We start from the raw sequence: 19,959 nt of genomic DNA on the forward strand, positions 1-19,959 counted from the left end.
AATCCTCTACAGGGAAAGAACCTCATTTACAGATGTTTTGCACTAGGCATATGTTTTGCACTGTGATCATCTGGAAGAGTACAGAAGCCCGAACGCACAGCAAGTACTTTAAAGTTCTTACGTGATGAAATAACTGTAGTTGCGTTCTATAAAGTAGCACCTGGGGATACTGCGTCTCCTCTGGCTTCTATACTCACCTATATCCAGAGTTCTGAGTTGTCTTTTAACCTCATCCACTGGTATGACCAGAGTCCTGGCCCAAGGAAGTGATGGGCTGTTTGCGAAAATGTACTTGCAAAGCCCCAATCTCTCATGAGAAGATGCCCAAATTGTCAGTAGTTCTGTCTTTAACAATATGGTCCTGAAATACTGCCTGCAGGTGCAACACTGGATCCTGGTTCTCCGTTTCCAGCAGAGGAGCTGGCTGTCCATTTTTGCATCGTGTTCAGACCCTGCAATTCAGTGGTCACTTAACTCTGCTGAGTGGATCCATGAGTTCAGAGGCCACACAGGAGCAGCCTTCCCTTGGGGTTCTCTGGGCCACAGCCCTTCAAGAAAGAATATCCTTTTGTCATATCAAAACTCACAAGTGGAGGGAAGCAGGAAGCTATGTCCATGCCACACTTTCCAATTTCATCCCCCCCAAAATTCTTGCATCTAAAAAAATTATACACACACATATATAATTCTTCCCTTCACACACACTGAAAGGTATCTTTAAAAATTTGTGGAAAATGGGTTAAAAGCTGCTTATTTTGGTGTACTAAATTTTGAAGTCCATGCGTACGAGGAATCTCCAGAGAGCTCACAGACAATGTGCAATATGAAAAAAAGTAGACACAGATTTCAAACACCCAACAACCTCTCAACCAAAATTTCTCTCTCTTTTTTTTTTTAAAGATTTATTTCATTTTTATTACAAAGTCAGATATACTGAGAGACGGAGAGATAGAGAGGAAGTGGAGCTGCCGGGATTAGAACCAGCGGCCATATGGGATCAAGGCGAGGACCTTAGCCACTAGGCCACGCTGCCGAGCCCCCAAAATTTCTCTTTTAACTTGATTTTACACAAACGTTTTGAAGATCCTTCATATCTGCATTAGACATCTTCAACAGTTGTGCGTTGGGTACTTAATAAGGAATGTCATCTCAAACCGGCAAATCATGACTTCAAGCTGACTCAAGGCTGACTGAAATAACCACGCTGACTCTCCTGACAACTGCTCACAACCCACCCTGGAACAAGCCACCAGAGAGCCTCAGAGGCAAGCGTCTCTCAAGCAAACAGCAGCCCTGGCACGAATGCTCCAAGGAAACCACTGAGGTGTTTTATGGGATAGGCACTGAGTCATGTTTTTCTGTTCCGATGCCCATCAGGGAGCTTAGAACATGGGCTTTGTGAACTAACTGCATTCCTGGCTTCTTCCTCCCATTTCTCTTGGCTCTGCTTTCTACTTATTCTCCCTCTATTACGTGTGCTTAAGTGAAACAAAACAGCTTACATCCTTGTTAGAACACAATGGGGTATGAGTTACTGGAAGCCCCTACGGCAACAGGTACTTCAAAACCAGCTTACACGCCAAGTATGCTGGTGGGCTCCCCCTCACATACCCTTGACCCTCATGAACAGGATGATGTAACTAATCACTGCCGTATCCAATACATTCTGCAGGTCATGACATTCTGGGCAGGACTTTTTTTTCTTCTATAGAGTAACTGGAGACATTAACTAAAGGATTTTGTTTGGAATAACCATTGAAAACCATTCAAATGCTGCACAGGGTCAGTCCAATGGCATTTCCTGAGAGAATGTAACCCCTCTTTAGGGACTTTATTTGCTGTCACCATGGCATTCCATAATAAAGAACAAGTCTCTGTTTTCCTTCAGTGTTCCAAGCTCCAGAACAAGAACCAATCCCTTGTGTTGCCCTGCATCTGTGCACCACCAACAGCAGCCAGGAAAATGAGGTGCATTCCTAAGTGTCAACGTGCCCTAGTGACAGGATTTGCTTTCTCCCTTCTTAGGAAATGATGCCGAATGTACATACCAGTTAAACACAGCTGGCCATCACTCTGAACAAATACATTCCCATACAACAAAGATATCTTGTTTACTGACAAGAAGCAGCACCGCCCCCCCACATATCCTAATTAGGGGATATCATTAGTTAATATTTAATCTGATCATTTCCACTTGCCATTTATGGAGGTCTCCTTGACCTAGACTGCAGGTAATGCTAACACAACACAGGTCAGAGTGTAAGGGAAGCAATAAAAGACGCTATGCATCACTAATCTGGAAGCGGCATGCCCATGACAAGCCTCTCACAAGGAAACTCACAGCACCAAGTTCTAGGAAGATGACTTTATTGAAAACTGTTCCTACAGAAAGCTCCCACAACTGGAAGTTCATGAGCTGTTGAAGAACAGACATATAAACAATGCAATGTGCACTGGTTGATCAGTACCAACCACAGTGGGTGAGGAAAAGAATTATTTTGCTTCTCTCTGTGAAGAGAGGAAAAGCAAGTAGATGTTTCAGCAGGAAGAAAAAGAGAAGAGGGAGGGAACTGAAGAGCAGTAGGAATTACCGTAGTCCCAAACTGGGAAGATGTGAGAGGCAATGCTTAAGGGGTTAGTTGTTTTTGTTTCTCCATTTTGAGATAGACGTTTCAAGATAACTTCCTGAATCACATCCTTCCTTCACACTTTACAATATAGCAACAGAGTTTTAGGAAGATCACAAAGGAAAATTACCAATGCCCATCTCAAGCCAAGGAAATAACAAACATCAACTGTTCCTTACAAGCAACGTAAAATGATTTTCATCACCTTTTATAACTGAAATTCTGATGTATAGAAGACAGCGAGGGGCCCAGCAAAAGGAACAAAAGGAGAATTAACAGGGAACTGAAGGACAGCACAGGGAAAATTGCAAAGCATGCCAATACTTAATTATTTCTTCCGACATAGCAACTCCCATCTTCTGCTTGTTGCTTCGATACACATCCAATAGTGTGTGCTCTAAATGGTGTCTAGAAATGATGCTGGGAGAGGGTCTCTACGTAGACTCCCCTCCAACTGTGTGAAGGAGTCCCATCACTGGTAGTCATGACTGCAGTTTCCCCAGGGGATCAGACACACCATTCATGAGCTGGAGAAGGGACAGTGGATTAGCCAAGGGAAGAAAGCTGAGGGATGGGGGAATTTGACAATGCTGTCTCCACTCTATGTGTTAGCATTCCCCGGAGCTCTGCTCTTAATGCTCTTCTCCACTCCCTCACCCAACACCTACACAACCTCCTTCATCTCCAGCTTTGGATTTGTATAAAGGACAAAGGCTTCCACTAGCTCAATGAGTAAGCCTGACCTCTCTACCCAATGCCATCTGATTTAATGACAGATTGCTACTTTTTTAATCTAGATAATCTAGACAATCTACACTAGTATCATCATCTCCTCCATAAACCTTGTCAGTGGGTCCCTCAATCCAGAAATTTGCAAGTTGCTATGTTTGGAATGCGCCCTTCCCACACCTAAAGTTCATGTGCTGGAGACTTAATCCCTAAATTCCTGTGCTAATGGTTTTGGGGGTGGCCCTTTTGGGAGGCAATTAGGATTGGAGGCAGTTCTGCAGGTGGGGTCCCCACGGCACCCTGAGTGGGTTTATAACAGGAGGGAGAGGCCCATACTGTATACCTGTTCTGTCTTGCCGCATGATGGCTCCACACCATTCCACAGATGCCGAGTATACACTTGTGCCATGCATGCCCCTGGACTCCCTGGTCTCCAGAAACATGAGCCAAACAAACATCTATTATTTACAAATTACTCAGTCTCAGAGGTTTTGCTATAGCAACATACAATGGACCAAGACAGAGTCTTCATCATTCATTGTCTCTTATTATCCACTTCTCTTTTATGCACCCAACTGGTCCAAACTGCTTGTTCTCATTACAGCTCTTTAAATTTCTTCTCTCTACCCACCAACAGATGGTCCTCAGCATCTCTTGCCCAATTCAGTGCAATAGAGCCAACAAGTACCCCTATTTGTTGACTTGCCTCCAACTACTATTTAATAGAGGATATTTTAAAAACACAATAACCCAAACAACTCCCCAAGATAAAGCCCCTTCGAAGCTCCCTGCCACTGTTGTGATATGCATAATGCTAACTGGCCCCACGCTTTCCTGGCCCCCTTTTGTACCCAACTGGCTTGTCTCCTGGACAGTAAATAATGAGCCTCCCAGCCCTGCAGCTTGGTTATATGAGAGCACACAGCTGGCCTAAGGAAAGGACCATCTTCTTCCAAGGGAGGTCTGGCCTGATCAAATGAGTCCCCTTCCCCTATTTAAACTTTATTTATTTTAACTATTTGAAAGGCAAAGAGACAAAGAGAGGAAGGGAGGGCTCCAGAGAAAGAGAAATCTCCCATCCACTCCCCAAATGTATCCAACAGGCAAGTCTGGATCAGGATGAAGCCAGGGGAAGACAATCTGGGAATCCCACCTGGATGGCAGGGACCCCAATACTTCCTCACCCGCTGCCTCCCAGGGTGAGCCCATGAGTAGGAAGTTGGATTCAGAAGTACAGCTGAGACTCAAACCCAGGCACTCTCCCAGACACGAGAAGTGGTCTTCTCAAGCGGTGGTTTAATTGCTAGGTTAAACACCTGCTTTCATGTGTGGCCTTTACAAGTGCAGCGTCTTCTGGATAGTTGTAAAAAGAAAAAAAAAGTGGAATCAGAGCTTCCTAGGGGTGACAGATCAAGGTGCGGGTGGGATTCTCTGATTCTGTGCCAAAGACCAGAGAGGCCTCAGGACTAGTTAGAGTCCACCTGGCAGTGGACAACAGTTTTCCAATAGCAGCGGGCCAGGCAATGGGGACTGTGCTGCTACAAGCAAGAAGAGATGTGTAAGGAGTTATTCGAATATCCCACCCTGGACCCGGCGCCATTTCTTCTTCCTCACAGTTCACGAAATTCGTGCCAGTCCAGCCATTCACCAATCAGATGTAACCTGGCATTCCACCTGAGAATCCCACCCCCAATCTTCCAGCCCCTTCCCCAACCCTGCCCACTCACCAATCATCCCTAGGCATTCACCTGCAGTTGCCAATCCCCTGGGGCCTGCCCTCAATCCCTCCCAATCCCCACCCCCACACCTGGCAGATAAAAAGGCCCCCAGGTGCGTCTCCTCTCTTCTTTACTCTTCCTCTTCAGGCCTCCCTTCCTCTCCTCCCCTTCCCTCCACCCTGTTCCTGCCCCGCTGGAATAAACCTAAGATTGCGTCTGGTGTTTTCAGCTCACGGTAAAGAACCAGGTTGTGGGAATTAGCTCCGTGCAATAATATCATAATATCCTAAGAACTAGAACTCGCACTGTTTTAAATAAGTAACAAGATGAATTTGAATTCTGATAACCAACAACATGACTGGGTCCTACCCAGCCCAGCACGCAGATGAGGACGCAGTCCATGAGCACTGGTAAGACTCAGAACTGAGGAGTATGCCAGACACCTGACCCACGAGAAACGTGCTGTGCTCAGCGGCTGCACGTATGGGAATCTGTCACACAGCAAAGGGAGAGCAATACACTCCCAGCACAGCAAAGCCATCCTTCTTGATAGTTCACTGGCCTTCCTTTTCAGCTCACGCCTTTTCTCTTCTGCCAATATTTTAGATGCACCCAGTGTTTACTCTTCACATCTCCTTACCTGCCCAAGCCATTAGATTTCTAAGAATTATGAAAAACATGTATGATTAGCATGATTTGGTAAAATTAAAAAAAATTGGCATACAGCATGTGAATACTACTTAATGTTGCTTAAATACTGCAGGGATAGACAGCTAACAGTGTCTAACAACCAGTATCTACCTGCCAAAGAGTGAAAAAAAACCCTAGGCCCTGTACAAGAAGAATCCAGAAAATGTACCTTGACAGCCACTCCCAAGTTCCTCAGGCAAGAGAGTTCTGTCCCAACATGAACAGGAAGTGAATTGAGTCAATTTCCATCTCTCTAAGCTGCTTCTATTGCATCCTAGCTATTTTACTAAAACCCCCAGCAAACATAGAAGCCACATGACCAGAGAAGAGAGAGAGGGAGAGAGCAGGGGGGAGGGAGAAAGAGAGAGCCAGAATGTAAATACTGACTTGTACTTGCTACAGAAGGCAAAAATAGGGTGACCTGTAATGTCAAAGAAACTTGAGGTCAAACTGCATAGTGAAAACACTTCTTAAAATGCACCTCTCAGCCGCCATGAGATAAGAAAACACAGTGAGTTGAGACGCAATAGAACTAGAAAGAATGTTCTGTCTCAGCTTCTACAGGGACCCAAGAAAGAAGGAAAAGCAGGGTGATTTCACTGGGATTCCCTCAATAGACCTCTCCACATTATTTGAGGAAGTTCATTACTGAAGCCATGGAACACTGCACTTCCTTGTTCACCATAAAATGTGAGTCAGTTTAGGAGAGAGGCACTAAAACCAGCAATGGAGTGTGCATAAATATTTTCAGAACATACTCAGGCTTGTTAAACACTTTCTCATTTCCAACGCAACAGTAACAACACTTCAATGCATCTCATTCAACCAACAGGTTGTGAGAAACAGCACACTCCTTTGCTTTCCACTTCAGGCTCTCTGTTCTAGAAACTTCCAGGTTAAGAAGATATTTCATAAGCTTTACACACAAGCACAGTTACTTCTTGGTCTGCTGTAACAAAATTGTTCAGCATTTCCCAAACTGTCAGATTATTGTTTGAAAGATGTATTTATTTGTTTCAAAGAGCTACAGAGAAGGAGAGATAGTGAGACAAAGCTCTCCCATCCAGTGATTCACTCCAATAAATGGCAGTATTAGCCAAGGCTGAGTGAGGAGTCAGGAGGTTCATCCATGTCTTCCACATGAGTGCAGGGACCCAAGCACTCATGCCACCTGCTGCTGCTTTCCCAGACCATCAAAGTGGAACTGAACCACACAGGATGCTGGCATTACTGCTAATGGCTTTACCCACTACGTCACAACATCAGCCTCCTAAACTCCCAAATTAATGATCAGCTGATAGAAAACACTGATAGTATTATTTTCAGATTAAAAAAATTAAAAGTGAAGAATCAAAATGATACTCACTTTCTCAGGTTTAAAAGACACTTTCCAGTGTCTAACTAGTAGAAAGATTATGGTCCCATTTTCACGTTAACAAATCCCTGCCAGTCTATGAGGGGTTTTATATTTATGGGATATTCTTGCACTCAGCTCTTCAAGGATATACTTAGTATGTTCCATGACAAAATGCCATGATGTTAGGAAGCCTTTCAAATTTGTCTGCCACTGCAGACTGAGGCTTTCTGGAACTTGCAGTCTTAGAATATTTACTGTTCATTACTCACAGTAACTTCATGAACTGTAACCTACAGATGAGGAAACTGACGATCTCAGGAAAAAAAAACCAAACAAACAGTAACTTATCAACGATAAAACCAAGATGCCAGCCAGGCAAATGTACTGTGATATCTTGCCAACCATGTTTCACATTCTTAGGTAAAAAAAAAAATTATTCTTTGTAGAACTGATTGAGAAAACAACAATTCTACAGAAAAGTAGAGAGTCAGTTTTTAGGACAGCTACACATTATGAGATTCAGAGATATGTTTAAATGTCTGGGTGCGGGGCTGGCACTGTGCTGCAGCTGGTTCACCCATTGCTTGTGTGCTGACATCCTAGAGAGGAGTGCTAGTTTGAGTCCCAGCTATTCCACTTACAATCTAGCTTCCTGCAACTGAGAAGGCAGTGAAAGGCGGCTCTTGGCGTCAGGCCGACCCAGCCCCAACCGACAGGAACCCTTGGGGAATGAATCAATCAGCGAACCAATCAACTAACCAATCCATCAGACTCTCTGTTGCTCTGTCTTTGAAGCAAATAAATGAATCTTACAAAAATTAAAAAAAAGCCTGGGTATGATTGATCCTTTTAAATCAAATACTGATGGCCAATTCCAGGGTGAATGGATTGAAACTAACATTTGACATTTCAATCACATTGTCTTTAATGGATCCTAGGTCTTTTGAGTCATGTAGCTGATGTTGAAGTGTACCTGGTTGAGTTGTCATCTGCAACACCAGTATGCCATAGGGGCACCTGTTCGAGCTGCCCCACTGTGATTCAGCTCCTTGACAATGCTCCTGGGAAAGGACACCAGGTCCTTGGCTCCTTGTACCTGCCTGGGAGATCCAGATGAAGCTCCTGACTTCAGGCTTCCCTCTGTCCCAGTGACTGGTCACTGCAGCCATTTGGGGGATGAAAGAGTAGATGGGGGATGGATTTCAGTCTCTCTCTTTCCCTCTCTGCCTTTCAAACAAAAAAAATATTAAGAAGAAACCTTAAGAACATGTTTGTTACAGGATGCGAGCGACATCTCTCCAGACATGTCGAAGGTTTACTAAGGAGTCTTTATTAACCAAGCTTGGTGATAACAGAGCATACTAGAAATAGCAAATCACAAGTCCATACGGCAATCCAACCAAACATAACCCCAAGAGGAACTAATGGTCATTACCCTCTAGTCCATCCGTTAGGCTGAAGACCCATGTCCCAGCTTCCCCAACAATATAAGTTATCCTAAGAGACATGCAACGAATAACCTGGACACACAAAGCAGCAGACATTCACTTTTCCCTGGCTTCTCTGCCCACATTCCATCACTGCTAGGCCTCACCTCTCCTGGAACTCCTGATACTATATCCATTGTCCCAGCTAAGCAGTACACAGGGACCATGACTGCTCTGACCAGCAGAGCCAGTAACGTGGACAGGGAGAGGGTCTGGAGATGAAGCACCCACAGGAGACCAGTGATGGTAGAAGTCTCTGCGAAGTCTCGCTTTATTGCTCCTTCACCTCTCCTTATATACTCTTCCCCCCACATCCTAATTTAGCAGGATATTGGGTACAGATGAGTCCAATTAGTCTAGGTGCTTTTAGCCACAAGCCCAGTTCCTGTTCCTGCCCAGCTCAATGAGCACTAATCAACTCCTCAGCCCACTGTCAATGGGTGCTGGCTATCACTGGCTGCACCCCATAACAATGTTCTGCTCATTTATTTTACTAGCTTCTCTTCAATGCGAAGGCACTTCAGAAAGTGGATAGAAAATGGAATGAAAGGATAAGTTTACTTTGCTGTAAAAATTTTTTGAAACCGATGCTTTTTTTTTTCCACAAAAAGGTTCACAGAAAATGTATATTTTAAAAAACTGCAACTGGATTTCAAAATCATTTCATTGTTTTATAATACAGATTTTATTTACTTATGATTTTTCATTCAATTTTTGCATAAACTCTGAAGCATCGCACAAGATCTGTTCATATCTTCTGAGTTCTTTGACTCTTGGGAGGCCTAACTGATCCTCAACAGGCCTCAAACACAGTAAAAGGAAGCACGGTGGTGGCTAGTTGGCATGGCAATTAAGACGGCACAGAGTTCAAGTCTTGGCTCCACGCCTGCTAAGGCACACTCCAGGAGGCACCGAGGACGGCTCAACTCCAGGAGGCACCGAGGATCGCTCAAGGAGTTGGGTTTCTGCCACCCATGTAGGAGACCTAGATGGAGTTCCTGGCTCCTGGCTGCAAACTGGCTTAGTCCTGGCTGTTGTGAATGCTCAGTAAGCGGGAATATGTTTCCTTCCCTCTTTAAATAAATTAAACAAAAATATTTTAACTCACAAAAGAGAGATACCTCCCATCGATTCTGGTGGCTGCTTTTCCATTTGCCTACTCAACAGCTGCATACATCACCCCCAAATTTAGAAAAAAATGGGTCAAGGTTGGCATAAAAACCTTACAAATATTGTAGATAACAGAATCAAATTACTTCAGCTTCATAAACAATGTGTAACACAAAACCCTTCTCTCTCATTTTCCTTCCTACTAGAAATAAGTTCTATATGGAAGCAAGTACTGGACTTCAAGCAATCTCAGGTCTGGCGCTGTCTGTATATTGACTCCTGTGAATCTATTCATTAGTGGAAAAGGTGGGAATCAAGGTTGCTGCCAACGTCCCTGTCAGGTACAAGGCAGTTTAACTGTATAGCAAAGTCAATCCTAGGTTTATGCTTGAAGTCTTCAATTCCTGGAACACAAGAGGCCCTGAAGAAACACTTGCCTTTATAGTTTCCGTCCCCCAAATCAGTAAAGGTCTTCAGCATCAATTTTAAACTGCTATCAATCAGGAAAAAGAATATATGTGTGTGTGTGTGTGTATGTACATATATATATACACACTAAGACAAATAATGATAGTGAAAGCTATATGATTCACTTTTATGAAAAAACTATACATATATGAGCATTTACTATGTGCAAACTGATCAATGCATCTTAGCAAATATCAAGATTTTAATGAGCAACTTAGAGACTGTAACCTAAGGGGTTGTATGAAGTTGTACGTATAGATCCAGGAAGGAGCCTGGAGAAGCGGATGGGGAGCAGGCACTCCAGGACTGGGGCCATGGGCAGGATGGCCTATGTGTGGGGAGGAGGGTGTGGTCACACATGGGGTGGACTGAAGTCCACCATGCCAGAAAGACATTTTTCCTTAGGAAGCAACTGAGGAATACCTTGGACTTAGGTAGGGAATTTTTTCTTCTCCATGGGGCAAGGGCTGAGTGGAAGGGTACTACTGCTGGTGGAAGCGAGCTGGTACCTGTCATGTGCGACATAGTAGGCATTAGGCAGAGAGACATCACTGGGGCCGAAGAACAGCACAAAGTGTACCAGGTGCACTTTCTGCTCCAAAGGTTTGCCTCACAGCCTGGTCTCTGAGGTGCCTCAGAAGGAGTCTGCTCTATTCCTGATGGAGCAGCCAAGGGTGAGTAGCGCCCTTCACTGGGCCCACGCAAAGCTGTCAGAGCCGAAGGGCAAAATGGCCAGGCCACCATCTCATAGCAACCAGAGGCAATGACACCACAAAGGCAGGCAGGAACTCAAAGTGCTTTTTCCAGAGCTCATGTGAAGAACCAGCGACACAGCCAGGGAAAAAGCAGGAGGAGGTGGATTTCAGGGCAATGGATATAAAAATAGAAAGGACGACCTGAATCTTTGCCGCAGAATTAGAGAATTAGAACGCTGCAATCATTTTCAGTGCTGGAAGACAGCTACTCTCTCCACCCTGTCAATATGTAAGGCCTGGCTACGGTTCACAAACTTAGCTGTGGTGTGTGGGAAGTACACGGGAAGGAAAAACAGGGCCTCCCAAGACAACAAGGGGGGATGGCATTTCACTTCGGATACTGGCAGGGAGAGCTGATTGGATCAAAGAGAGCACACCAAGCTAGCCCAGTGCTGCAGCCACTCATCACCAGGAGATCAACATCTGAAAAGGAATCCTCTGTCAGGTCTTCACACAAGACAGCTGGCGGGAAACGCAAACAATTCCTTTGTGGCTTTTTGCTCTCAGGCAGCACTGATCACTTAATGCACAAATTAAAACCAACATCCAGAAGGCAGGCATATCTTCCACCCATTGGCTCACTCTTGGAATCATGGTGAGAAGCAGGGTTGGCCTACGCCAGAGCCAGGAGAATAAAACTCAATCCAGGTTCTCACTTGCCTGCCTCCAGAGGTGCGCATCAGCAGGAATGCTGGACCCGAGCATCGAGCGAGCATCGTTCCTGGGACTCAAGCCAGCCACGCCAACATGGGAAGCTCTGGGCCCATGTGGTGACTTAACCTTTGCTAGAACTCTTCAAAGGTAGAGCATACCTCATTCTATTGACAGTAGTCACTCAAAAAGAAAGAAAGAAAAAAAAGAAAAAAGCCACACACATGTATGTGTTTGTGTATATACATATATGCGCTGTTTATTAAAACCCGATTTCCTGAAACTATTATGTTAGTTTTATGTTTTATGCACCAAAAACAGAGAGATTCAATAATCCTTCAATCCAAATACAGTTTCTTGTACTTGCAGGTAACTAAAATTAACTATCCTGTTCCCTCTAAAACTTATTTTTTCCAAATAGGCCACACACTCATCCTTTCTGCTCTTCCTTCATGGGAAGTTTCCAGACTGTTGGCCACCAGTAATTCTCTGCTAAATAAGCTTATCAGGGTTCATGTCTCCTATTACCAATACAAAACAGCTCCCATTTATTAGAATATGCTACACTTAAATAATTAAGTGAATTGCAGCTTCAATTATCTCAGGAATGTCCACTCAAGGCAAGTATTTCCACCCCCACTTTTTTGTTGAGAAAGCTGAGGTTTGGAACATTTAGGGAAGTTCCTTGAAATCACACGGTTCCAAGTGGAGCAATCCATCAACCCAGACCATGTTGGTGACTCACTTGCCACTGGTAAACATGACCTGTCCAGTACAGGGGGGCAAAGCTGGCGACCTGCAAGCTGGACTGTCGTGGAAGCAGTGCGTGATGCGTGAGTTTAGACAGGTACACCACCCTGCTGGGTCAACCCAGAGTCAAATTTTACACAAGCACCCCTTCGTCTGACCGTCTGATCATCCCTCTGCCCAACACATTTCTACTCTTGCTTGATCCTTAATAAAAACAGCAACATTTGTATTTCCATTCTTGCAAAATGTTAGCTTTCGACTCTGCCTGCCACAGGCTGCACCACTTTATAGGAAAACTGGACTCTGACACTGGGGGCATGAGACTCTGAAAAGTCTATGTCGCTTAACAAATCTCGTTCAGGTGTTTCTCTACTATCATTCAAACTTTTGCTTAAAAACTCAATTTACAGAGTGAAGGCTGACAAACACCTCCCCTTGGCAGTGCTCTTCAAGGGCTGTTTATCTAAGATACATGTGTGTGCCTGGAAAAAACCCAACTTTTCCTTTCCATAGTTCATGTCAAAAAATAGCAGCATCCTAACTATACTTTCTCAACCAGCACCTCATTGCTACCTCGGGAGCCACACTATGGGTCCACATGCCATTTTTTCTTATTCGGAGAAATCTATTACGATTTACTATGGTCACCTTTTCACACATTCTTCACAAGGGCACCAGCAGTGAACATATTTTTTCTACCACCAATGTCTATTATAAACCCACGATTTTTTTTTTTTTTGGCAAAGGCTTAGAACTCCATAAATAAGTTATTCTCAACAATTTGTCAAGTTCATTTAACACTTATAATTTTTACAATATTATTCCTAATTATAAAAAAATAACATACCAACACTGTTACTCTACTTGAAAGGTTCATAATGACTTTCCAGCTAATTCTCATTTGTACACAAAGTTAATTACAAAACAAAAATCCTGGACTGAAAACTACATTGATTATCTGTGTAATCAATTTGAACCACAGATATCAATCAACTTTACCAAAATTTGATCATCCATGAAGGACCTTGCCCCCTATGGGAAACTCTGTAAACATGCTTCTAGAAGCTTCATTGGAAAACACTAGCAGTGTGAGGATTGCTAGATAACTCAATTTATTCTATTATATAAATGCAATCAATAGACTGTCCTCAAAGCGGAGGGGAAAGGTTTCTCTTCACTTGGATCAATTCTTCTGAGAAATCAAAATCTATACTGGAAAAATACAATCTCTCCAAAAGTTATAGCGGCCTTTAAGCTTCAGGGTTAAAACTCAGAAGTATATTATCAGAGCTCACCATTTGCAGTATTAGCCTCTTCACCAATAGCTGGATAAGTCAGCCAAGCCAAAGCCAGCAAAATAGAAGAAATGGATTTCACCATGACCAACCTCACAGGGTTCCTGGGAACCGCCACAGAAGTCCATCAGTGTCTGGGACATCACAGGTTAATTCAAAGCCTCTGCAGTGATCATACATAATATCGTGCATGACACACTAAATAACTTTGAAATCTAAGAAATAGTGTTTACCTATATTTCTGTAATGTAATGTTCTAGCAATCAGTAACTATTTAGTAACGCAACACTCCTCTCCACTCTAAATGACCCTACTGATGTGAAACAGATTGACATTTTCTGTTTCAAGAAAGGTACTGGGGTGAGATCCACGATGCACAATACGAGAGCCATGACATAGGTGTTGGAGGACGGAGGGAGCGGAGAATAGAGAAGGTGGAAAACCAAGGGCACTGGGTGCAGGCTGTCCACGAGGAAGAGGAATACGAACGTGCTTCATACACAGATGTGTCCTGTTTGGAACCTGCTGGAAGGTTGAGGTGGGAGAAACTGGCCTAGCAGACGTGTGACAGATGTGGGAGGAGCTGCATGTGGGAAGAATAAGACGGTAAAACCTGAAACCCCATCACCTTGCTAAAATGCAAGCGGCTCTCGGTGTAAACTCACACTGAATCTTACAGCTCAGTTCCTGCCCTGTCTCTTGGGCTCTCCAAGAGCTCCCAAGAGCTCCAAATCCACTCATCTGCACAGCCTGGGTGTTCTTATTGGCTAACTTGGTCTTGTACAACATTTCTGGTGAAAGGCATTCAACTGCCCCTCTTCAGAGAGGGATTTCCTTAGTTCACTAAGAAAGAAAGGAACGGAATGTACTAATTTACAGGGAAGCTGCGACACCCATCACCATATGAACTGGGTTGTTTGTTACTCATTCCCTGAGCAAGGAAAGGATAGGACACTGCAAATGATCTTACCATCACTATGTTTTGACTATTTTATAAGTTTGTACCAAGTAATGAGTGACTGGGTCACAAACTACTCAAGCAGAAAAGGTGAAATTCATTTAAATAATAGCTCAGAGCCAGGATATTAAACAAAAGTTGAGTTTTAAAGTCTTCCGTTTTTTCTTCCTGCCATGGAAGGCGTCAGGAGATTTTACTTCTTTTTAAGATCACATCTTATTTTTGATTTTATCGTTTGGGGACATACTACAGATTCATCAGCAATTTGACTGAAAATAAATTAGCACATAGAGGCTGGATCTTAGTAATATCCTGGAGTTCTGGAAAGATAAAGAGGCATTCTCTTATGTCGCACACCGACATTCCCCAGCGCTCAACATCTGTAAAACACTCCCTTACCTCCACCTCACAGGTGTATTCCGACCCATCCAGAAGTACCACTTTGCACTGCATGCTTTTAGGCTTCTTGACGATCTTTAACGGAGACCGAGAGAGTTTACTGCTAGATGATCTCTGGGAAAGCTTATCGTCTTCAAACTGCTGATATTCGAGCTGTTTTGCAGCTGCGGCAGCAAACTCCTGCTCCTTGTCAGTGACCTGTGAGATGAAAATAATGAGTAGTTTTCATTGCAACACAGGAAATAAATATTGCATTGCTCAGGCAATAGCACCACACTTAGACAATAGGCAGCTTTCCATCTCCTAGAGCGAGAGGGAAGTCTGACTTATGATATCAGCAGTGGGTAAATAGACAGGTATTTACAATGCTAAGCGCTGTCAGTAACTTTTGCCATTTAAATTTACTGATCGGGAGATAATTTAGCTTCACTTCAGTATTTAAGCCAGTAGCACCAAGTCAACTAAAGTCATCAAGATACAATGTCAAAAAGGAAAAAAAATGACTTTTGACTTTTTTTTAAATAAATTAATTTGTTTTTATTTGAAAGGCAGATTTACAGAGATGAGACATAAAGATCTTTCATCTGGGTCCGGCGCTACAGCCTAGTGGTTAAAGTTTTGCATGTTTCAGGATCCCATATAGGCTCAGGTTCATACCCTGGTCGCCTCTCTTCCCATCCAGCTCCCTGCTTGTAGCCTGGGAAAGCAGTCGAGGACGGCCCAAAGCCTTGGGACCCTGTACCTGCGTGGGAGACCCAGAAGAAGCTCCTGGCTTCAAGTTGGCTCAGCTCTGGCTATTGTGGCCACTTGGAGAGTAAACCAGCAGATGGAAGATCTTACTCACTGTCTCTTCTCTCTGTAAATTTGAATTTCCAATAAAAATAAAATAAATTGAAAAAATTTCCCATATGCTGATTCATTCCCTACATGGCTGCAATGGTTGAAGCTGAATTAATCAGAACTTGAGTGCAGGGTCCCAAGGCTTTGGGCCAGTCTCCGCTGCTTTCCCAGGCCATAAGCAGGGAGCTGGATCAGAAGCGGAGCAGCCGGGATTAGAACTGGCGCCCATATGGGATATTGGTGCTTGCGGGTGGAGGATTAACCTATTGAGGCACTGTGTGAGTCCATGACTCCTGACTTTTAAAAAAAATGGACTGGATTATACAGGCATCTAAGTTACTGCATCCAGGTATTTCCTTACATCATTCTCAAAATAAAAAGTTTTATTTTATTAGATCTTTCTATATCCAGCAGTTGCAACCACCTCATCCATATATGTACATGGTATTTTATAAACTATGAAGCCAGGACAGCTTGAAGTATTTATCTCTGTAGTAATTCTACAACTGTTAAAATATTTGCTTTAGCTTTAAATCAATTCAATGAAGTCAGCAGCACTGAAATTCATCAGAGTAATCCCCTAAGTCTGCTCCTGCTCATTGTAATGAGCCACTAGAAGAGATCAGATCTGTCCAAGAGCTTTAATCTGCCTTTAAAACACAGCAGATGCGTCCAGACTAGATTCAGAATTGCAGAGGGCATCTTAAGTGACAACCGTTCTCCCAGAGCCAATGCCTTGGGAAAGCTCCTGCTGTTCCATCACATCCCTCTTCTCCCCTAATGACCATCGGTGACAGAACTGTAAATTCAATCCATGGCCAGACTAGCTTTTTAACCAGTATGCACACGGCACACACTCTCCAAAGAAAAGTTCTGTACTGAAACTATGTGAAAACCTTTCAAAACACCCTCTCTCGACAACATGGTGTCAGCTTCACACTAGAGCTACATAAACTCAGGGACAGTATGGATAGCTTATCGTTGCATTTTTTCTTCTTAAGATTTATTTATTCATTTATAAGAAAGAGAGAGCCCATGCATTGGTTCATTCACAAAATGCCATCAGTGGTTGGGGCAGAGCTGAAAGTGGGAGCTGGGAAAAGCAGCAGCGTTCCCATCTGGTTGACAGGAATGCAACTGCTTCAGCCGTCATCCTTGCCTGTGAGAACTTCTCCCCATGTAGGAGAACTGGCTGCTTGGCCACTGTAAGCACCTGGCGAGTGAACTAGGGAATAGAAGCTTCCTGTAGCTCTCAAAGACAAAGATACAAAAAAAATATTAACAATAATAAAATAATAAAATAAACAAAATAGAAAATCACAAACTTCAACCTATCATTAATCTTAACTTTGAGGCAGTTTAAGAAGAACTATGGTGGCCTTGGAATTACAAAGGAACTATCAGGAATTATTTGTTAGGTGCTATATAATTTATACAAGACCTTTGTGGGCCCAGAGCGATAGCCTGGCAGCTAAAGTCCTTGGCCTTGAACATGCCGGAATCCCATACGGACACAGTTTCTAATTCCGGAAAGCCCACTTCCCATCCAGCTCACTGCCTGTGGCCTGGGAAAGCAATGGATGATAGCCCAAAGCCTTGGGACCCTGCACCCACGTGGAAGACCCGGAAGAAGCTCCTGGTTCCTGGCTTCAGATTGACTCAGCTCCAAGAAATGGCGGCCACTTGGGGAGTGAATCATCAGATGGAAGATCATCCTCTCTGTCTCTCCTCCTCTTTGTACATATCTGCCTTTCTAATAAAAACAAATAATTGTTTTTTTAAAAAAAGACCTTTGTGAATTTGATTATTTTTTAAAGATTTATTATATTTGAAAGATTACTGTATTTGAAAATTTTACTGTATATTTACTGTATTTACAGAAAAAGAAGGAGAAACAGAACTCATCCATTGGCTGGTGTCACTCCCCAAGTGGCTGCAATAGCCAGGGCTGGACTAGGCTGAAACCAGGAGTCAGAAGCTTCTCCCAGGTCTCTCACATGGATATACAAGTCCAAGGATTTGGACCATCTTCTGCTACTTTCCCAGGTGCACTGGCAGGGAGGGAGCTAAACCAGATGTGGAATATCTGGGCATCGAGCAAATACCCATATGGGATAATGGTGACATTGCAAGTGACAGCTTAATGTATTATATCACAATGCTGGCCCCTGCGTATTTAATTTATATTTTCACCTCAGCAGCAATAAGGTCAACTGAAGATATGCTATTATTTAAATTTTATCTGGAATTAACTTTTAATACACAACAGAGAAAATCAAATTTCGTTTTCCTCTACTAAAATAAAAATATCTACGTGAGAATAAACCCTCTAGGTAACTTAGCTTAAGATTACTTAACGTCAACATTGTAGAGACATCTTAAACCACTGTCACTCAAAGGACAAGTTCTGGGAGAAATTCAAAGATGAAACCATTACTGGAGTTCTCACAACATACTTTACAGCAATTGTAACAGTTGTGAAACAGCAGCCCAGGTACCACAAATGAGAAATCAGTTGCAGACACATGTGCCATTGGCACATCTGTACCAACCATTTTGGCAAGTCCTCTTTTTCATTTCATCCTCACAGTTCCTCTGCGTTACGGGTATTATTACCCTGTACCTAAGAAATGTTCTGCAGGTCATACAATAACCTGAAATTCAAATTCAGCCAAACCTATTTATACTTTTTCCCTCAACATATCCCCAAATGTATTTCACTCTATCTCCAATAAAACATACGACTTCCTCGTATGCACCAGAACATTTTTGGGAGAAATGATCTTTTCTGAATTCTCCCCTTTGTTGTCAAGACCCAAAAGCTGGACGAGTTCTTGGAGCCTGGAAAAGTAACACCTGGAATAAACAGGACCAACTCGGGCATCTGTGCTAAGCTGCGCAGCATCCCTCCCTCTCAAGGCTTGGGACCACTGGTCTTGCTTCGTATCAAATGTGTGATCACATGAGGTACAACCCTGTTCCACATTAACAACATATCAGTGCACAGATCTCTTAGGGATCCTGTGAGATTATAATGGTGTTGAGAATCCCTTTCTGCCTGATAACATTGCTGGTGTCTTTGTGGTGACACTGGTGTGAGCAAAGCTGGTATGCTGCCAGGTGTATAAATGTATGGCACACTTAATGACATCCAGTATATAACATCTGATAATGAAAATGACACCTGCTTGGGCCATGTAATCACTACAATTTATGTCTTCTCATTACTTTAGGATGGATTCCTTCTGCTTATGAAAAAGTTTGTTGTAATAAATAGTCTGTCCTATTACTTAGTCACCAGTCTCACCTATCTTGTGTTTACTGCATCATTGTATAATTACTGAATCATTTGTGTTTGATGTTAGAATCATATCCATCATACAGCCTGGATGTGTACAGCAGGCTACAGCATCATTTGCATGATGATGAAACTGCTCAATGATACCTTTCCCAGAATGTAAGCCATCGGTAAGTGGTGCATGGTTGTATACTTATTAATGTTTAGGCATAGAGATTCATCTTTTGTATAATTAAGTCCCATTTTCATGCCATTTCATTTCAGAGAGAAGAGGGGGAAAAACGAAGAAAAGAAAGTATACTAATTTACCATTCTTTTGCAGATTTACAGAACAAAAAAATACAAGAAAGTATTTGCTACCATCATCATTCCACATGTAGACAGGAAAAGGACAAAGAAAATCATGGTGGCCACCATGGCTTCCTGGCTTGTGCATGCCACGCTGGGACGCTACGCCCTGCTTTCAGCACAAAACCTCTTAGGTCAGAGGGGGCACTGGTGTTATACAGCAAGTACTGTTTTTATTCACCTGGTTTAAAGCACTCACACATGTCATGAGAAGAGAAATAAGCTGGTTGTAAGCACACAGCTTCATGTTAAGCTAATGTGCTTTGACTTCAAAGATTTTTGCTCAGATGCTGATTTCAAGTTTTCTCATGAACATCTTCAAGCATAGTTATCTGGGCAAATACACTGCTAACCGGTAGAAGCACAATCATTTGCTGGAGTCCCACATTTCTTTATCATGTACAAGTGGATACTCCAACACAGGTTGATGCCAAGTGTAAAGTGTTAAAACAAAACAAACTTAATCACGGACCCCATGT

At 43.1% G+C, this 19,959-nt stretch overlaps 1 protein-coding gene across 8 annotated transcripts in view; it reads right to left on the reverse strand.

Moving 5' to 3' along the window:
* The window catches only part of EPB41L3 (erythrocyte membrane protein band 4.1 like 3), a 143,691-nt gene that overhangs the window by 73,109 nt on the left and 50,623 nt on the right, over positions 1–19,959 (reverse strand). For all 8 annotated transcript variants that reach the window (XM_058677159.1, XM_058677166.1, XM_058677163.1 and 5 more), the window contains exon 3: positions 14,995–15,192. In XM_058677159.1, the coding sequence (XP_058533142.1) occupies positions 14,995–15,192 (198 nt within the window). The remainder of the gene's footprint in view (positions 1–14,994; positions 15,193–19,959) is intronic.

Source organism: Ochotona princeps, chromosome 18 (assembly GCF_030435755.1).
Source record: "Ochotona princeps isolate mOchPri1 chromosome 18, mOchPri1.hap1, whole genome shotgun sequence".
NCBI classification, from domain to species: Eukaryota; Metazoa; Chordata; class Mammalia; order Lagomorpha; family Ochotonidae; genus Ochotona; species Ochotona princeps.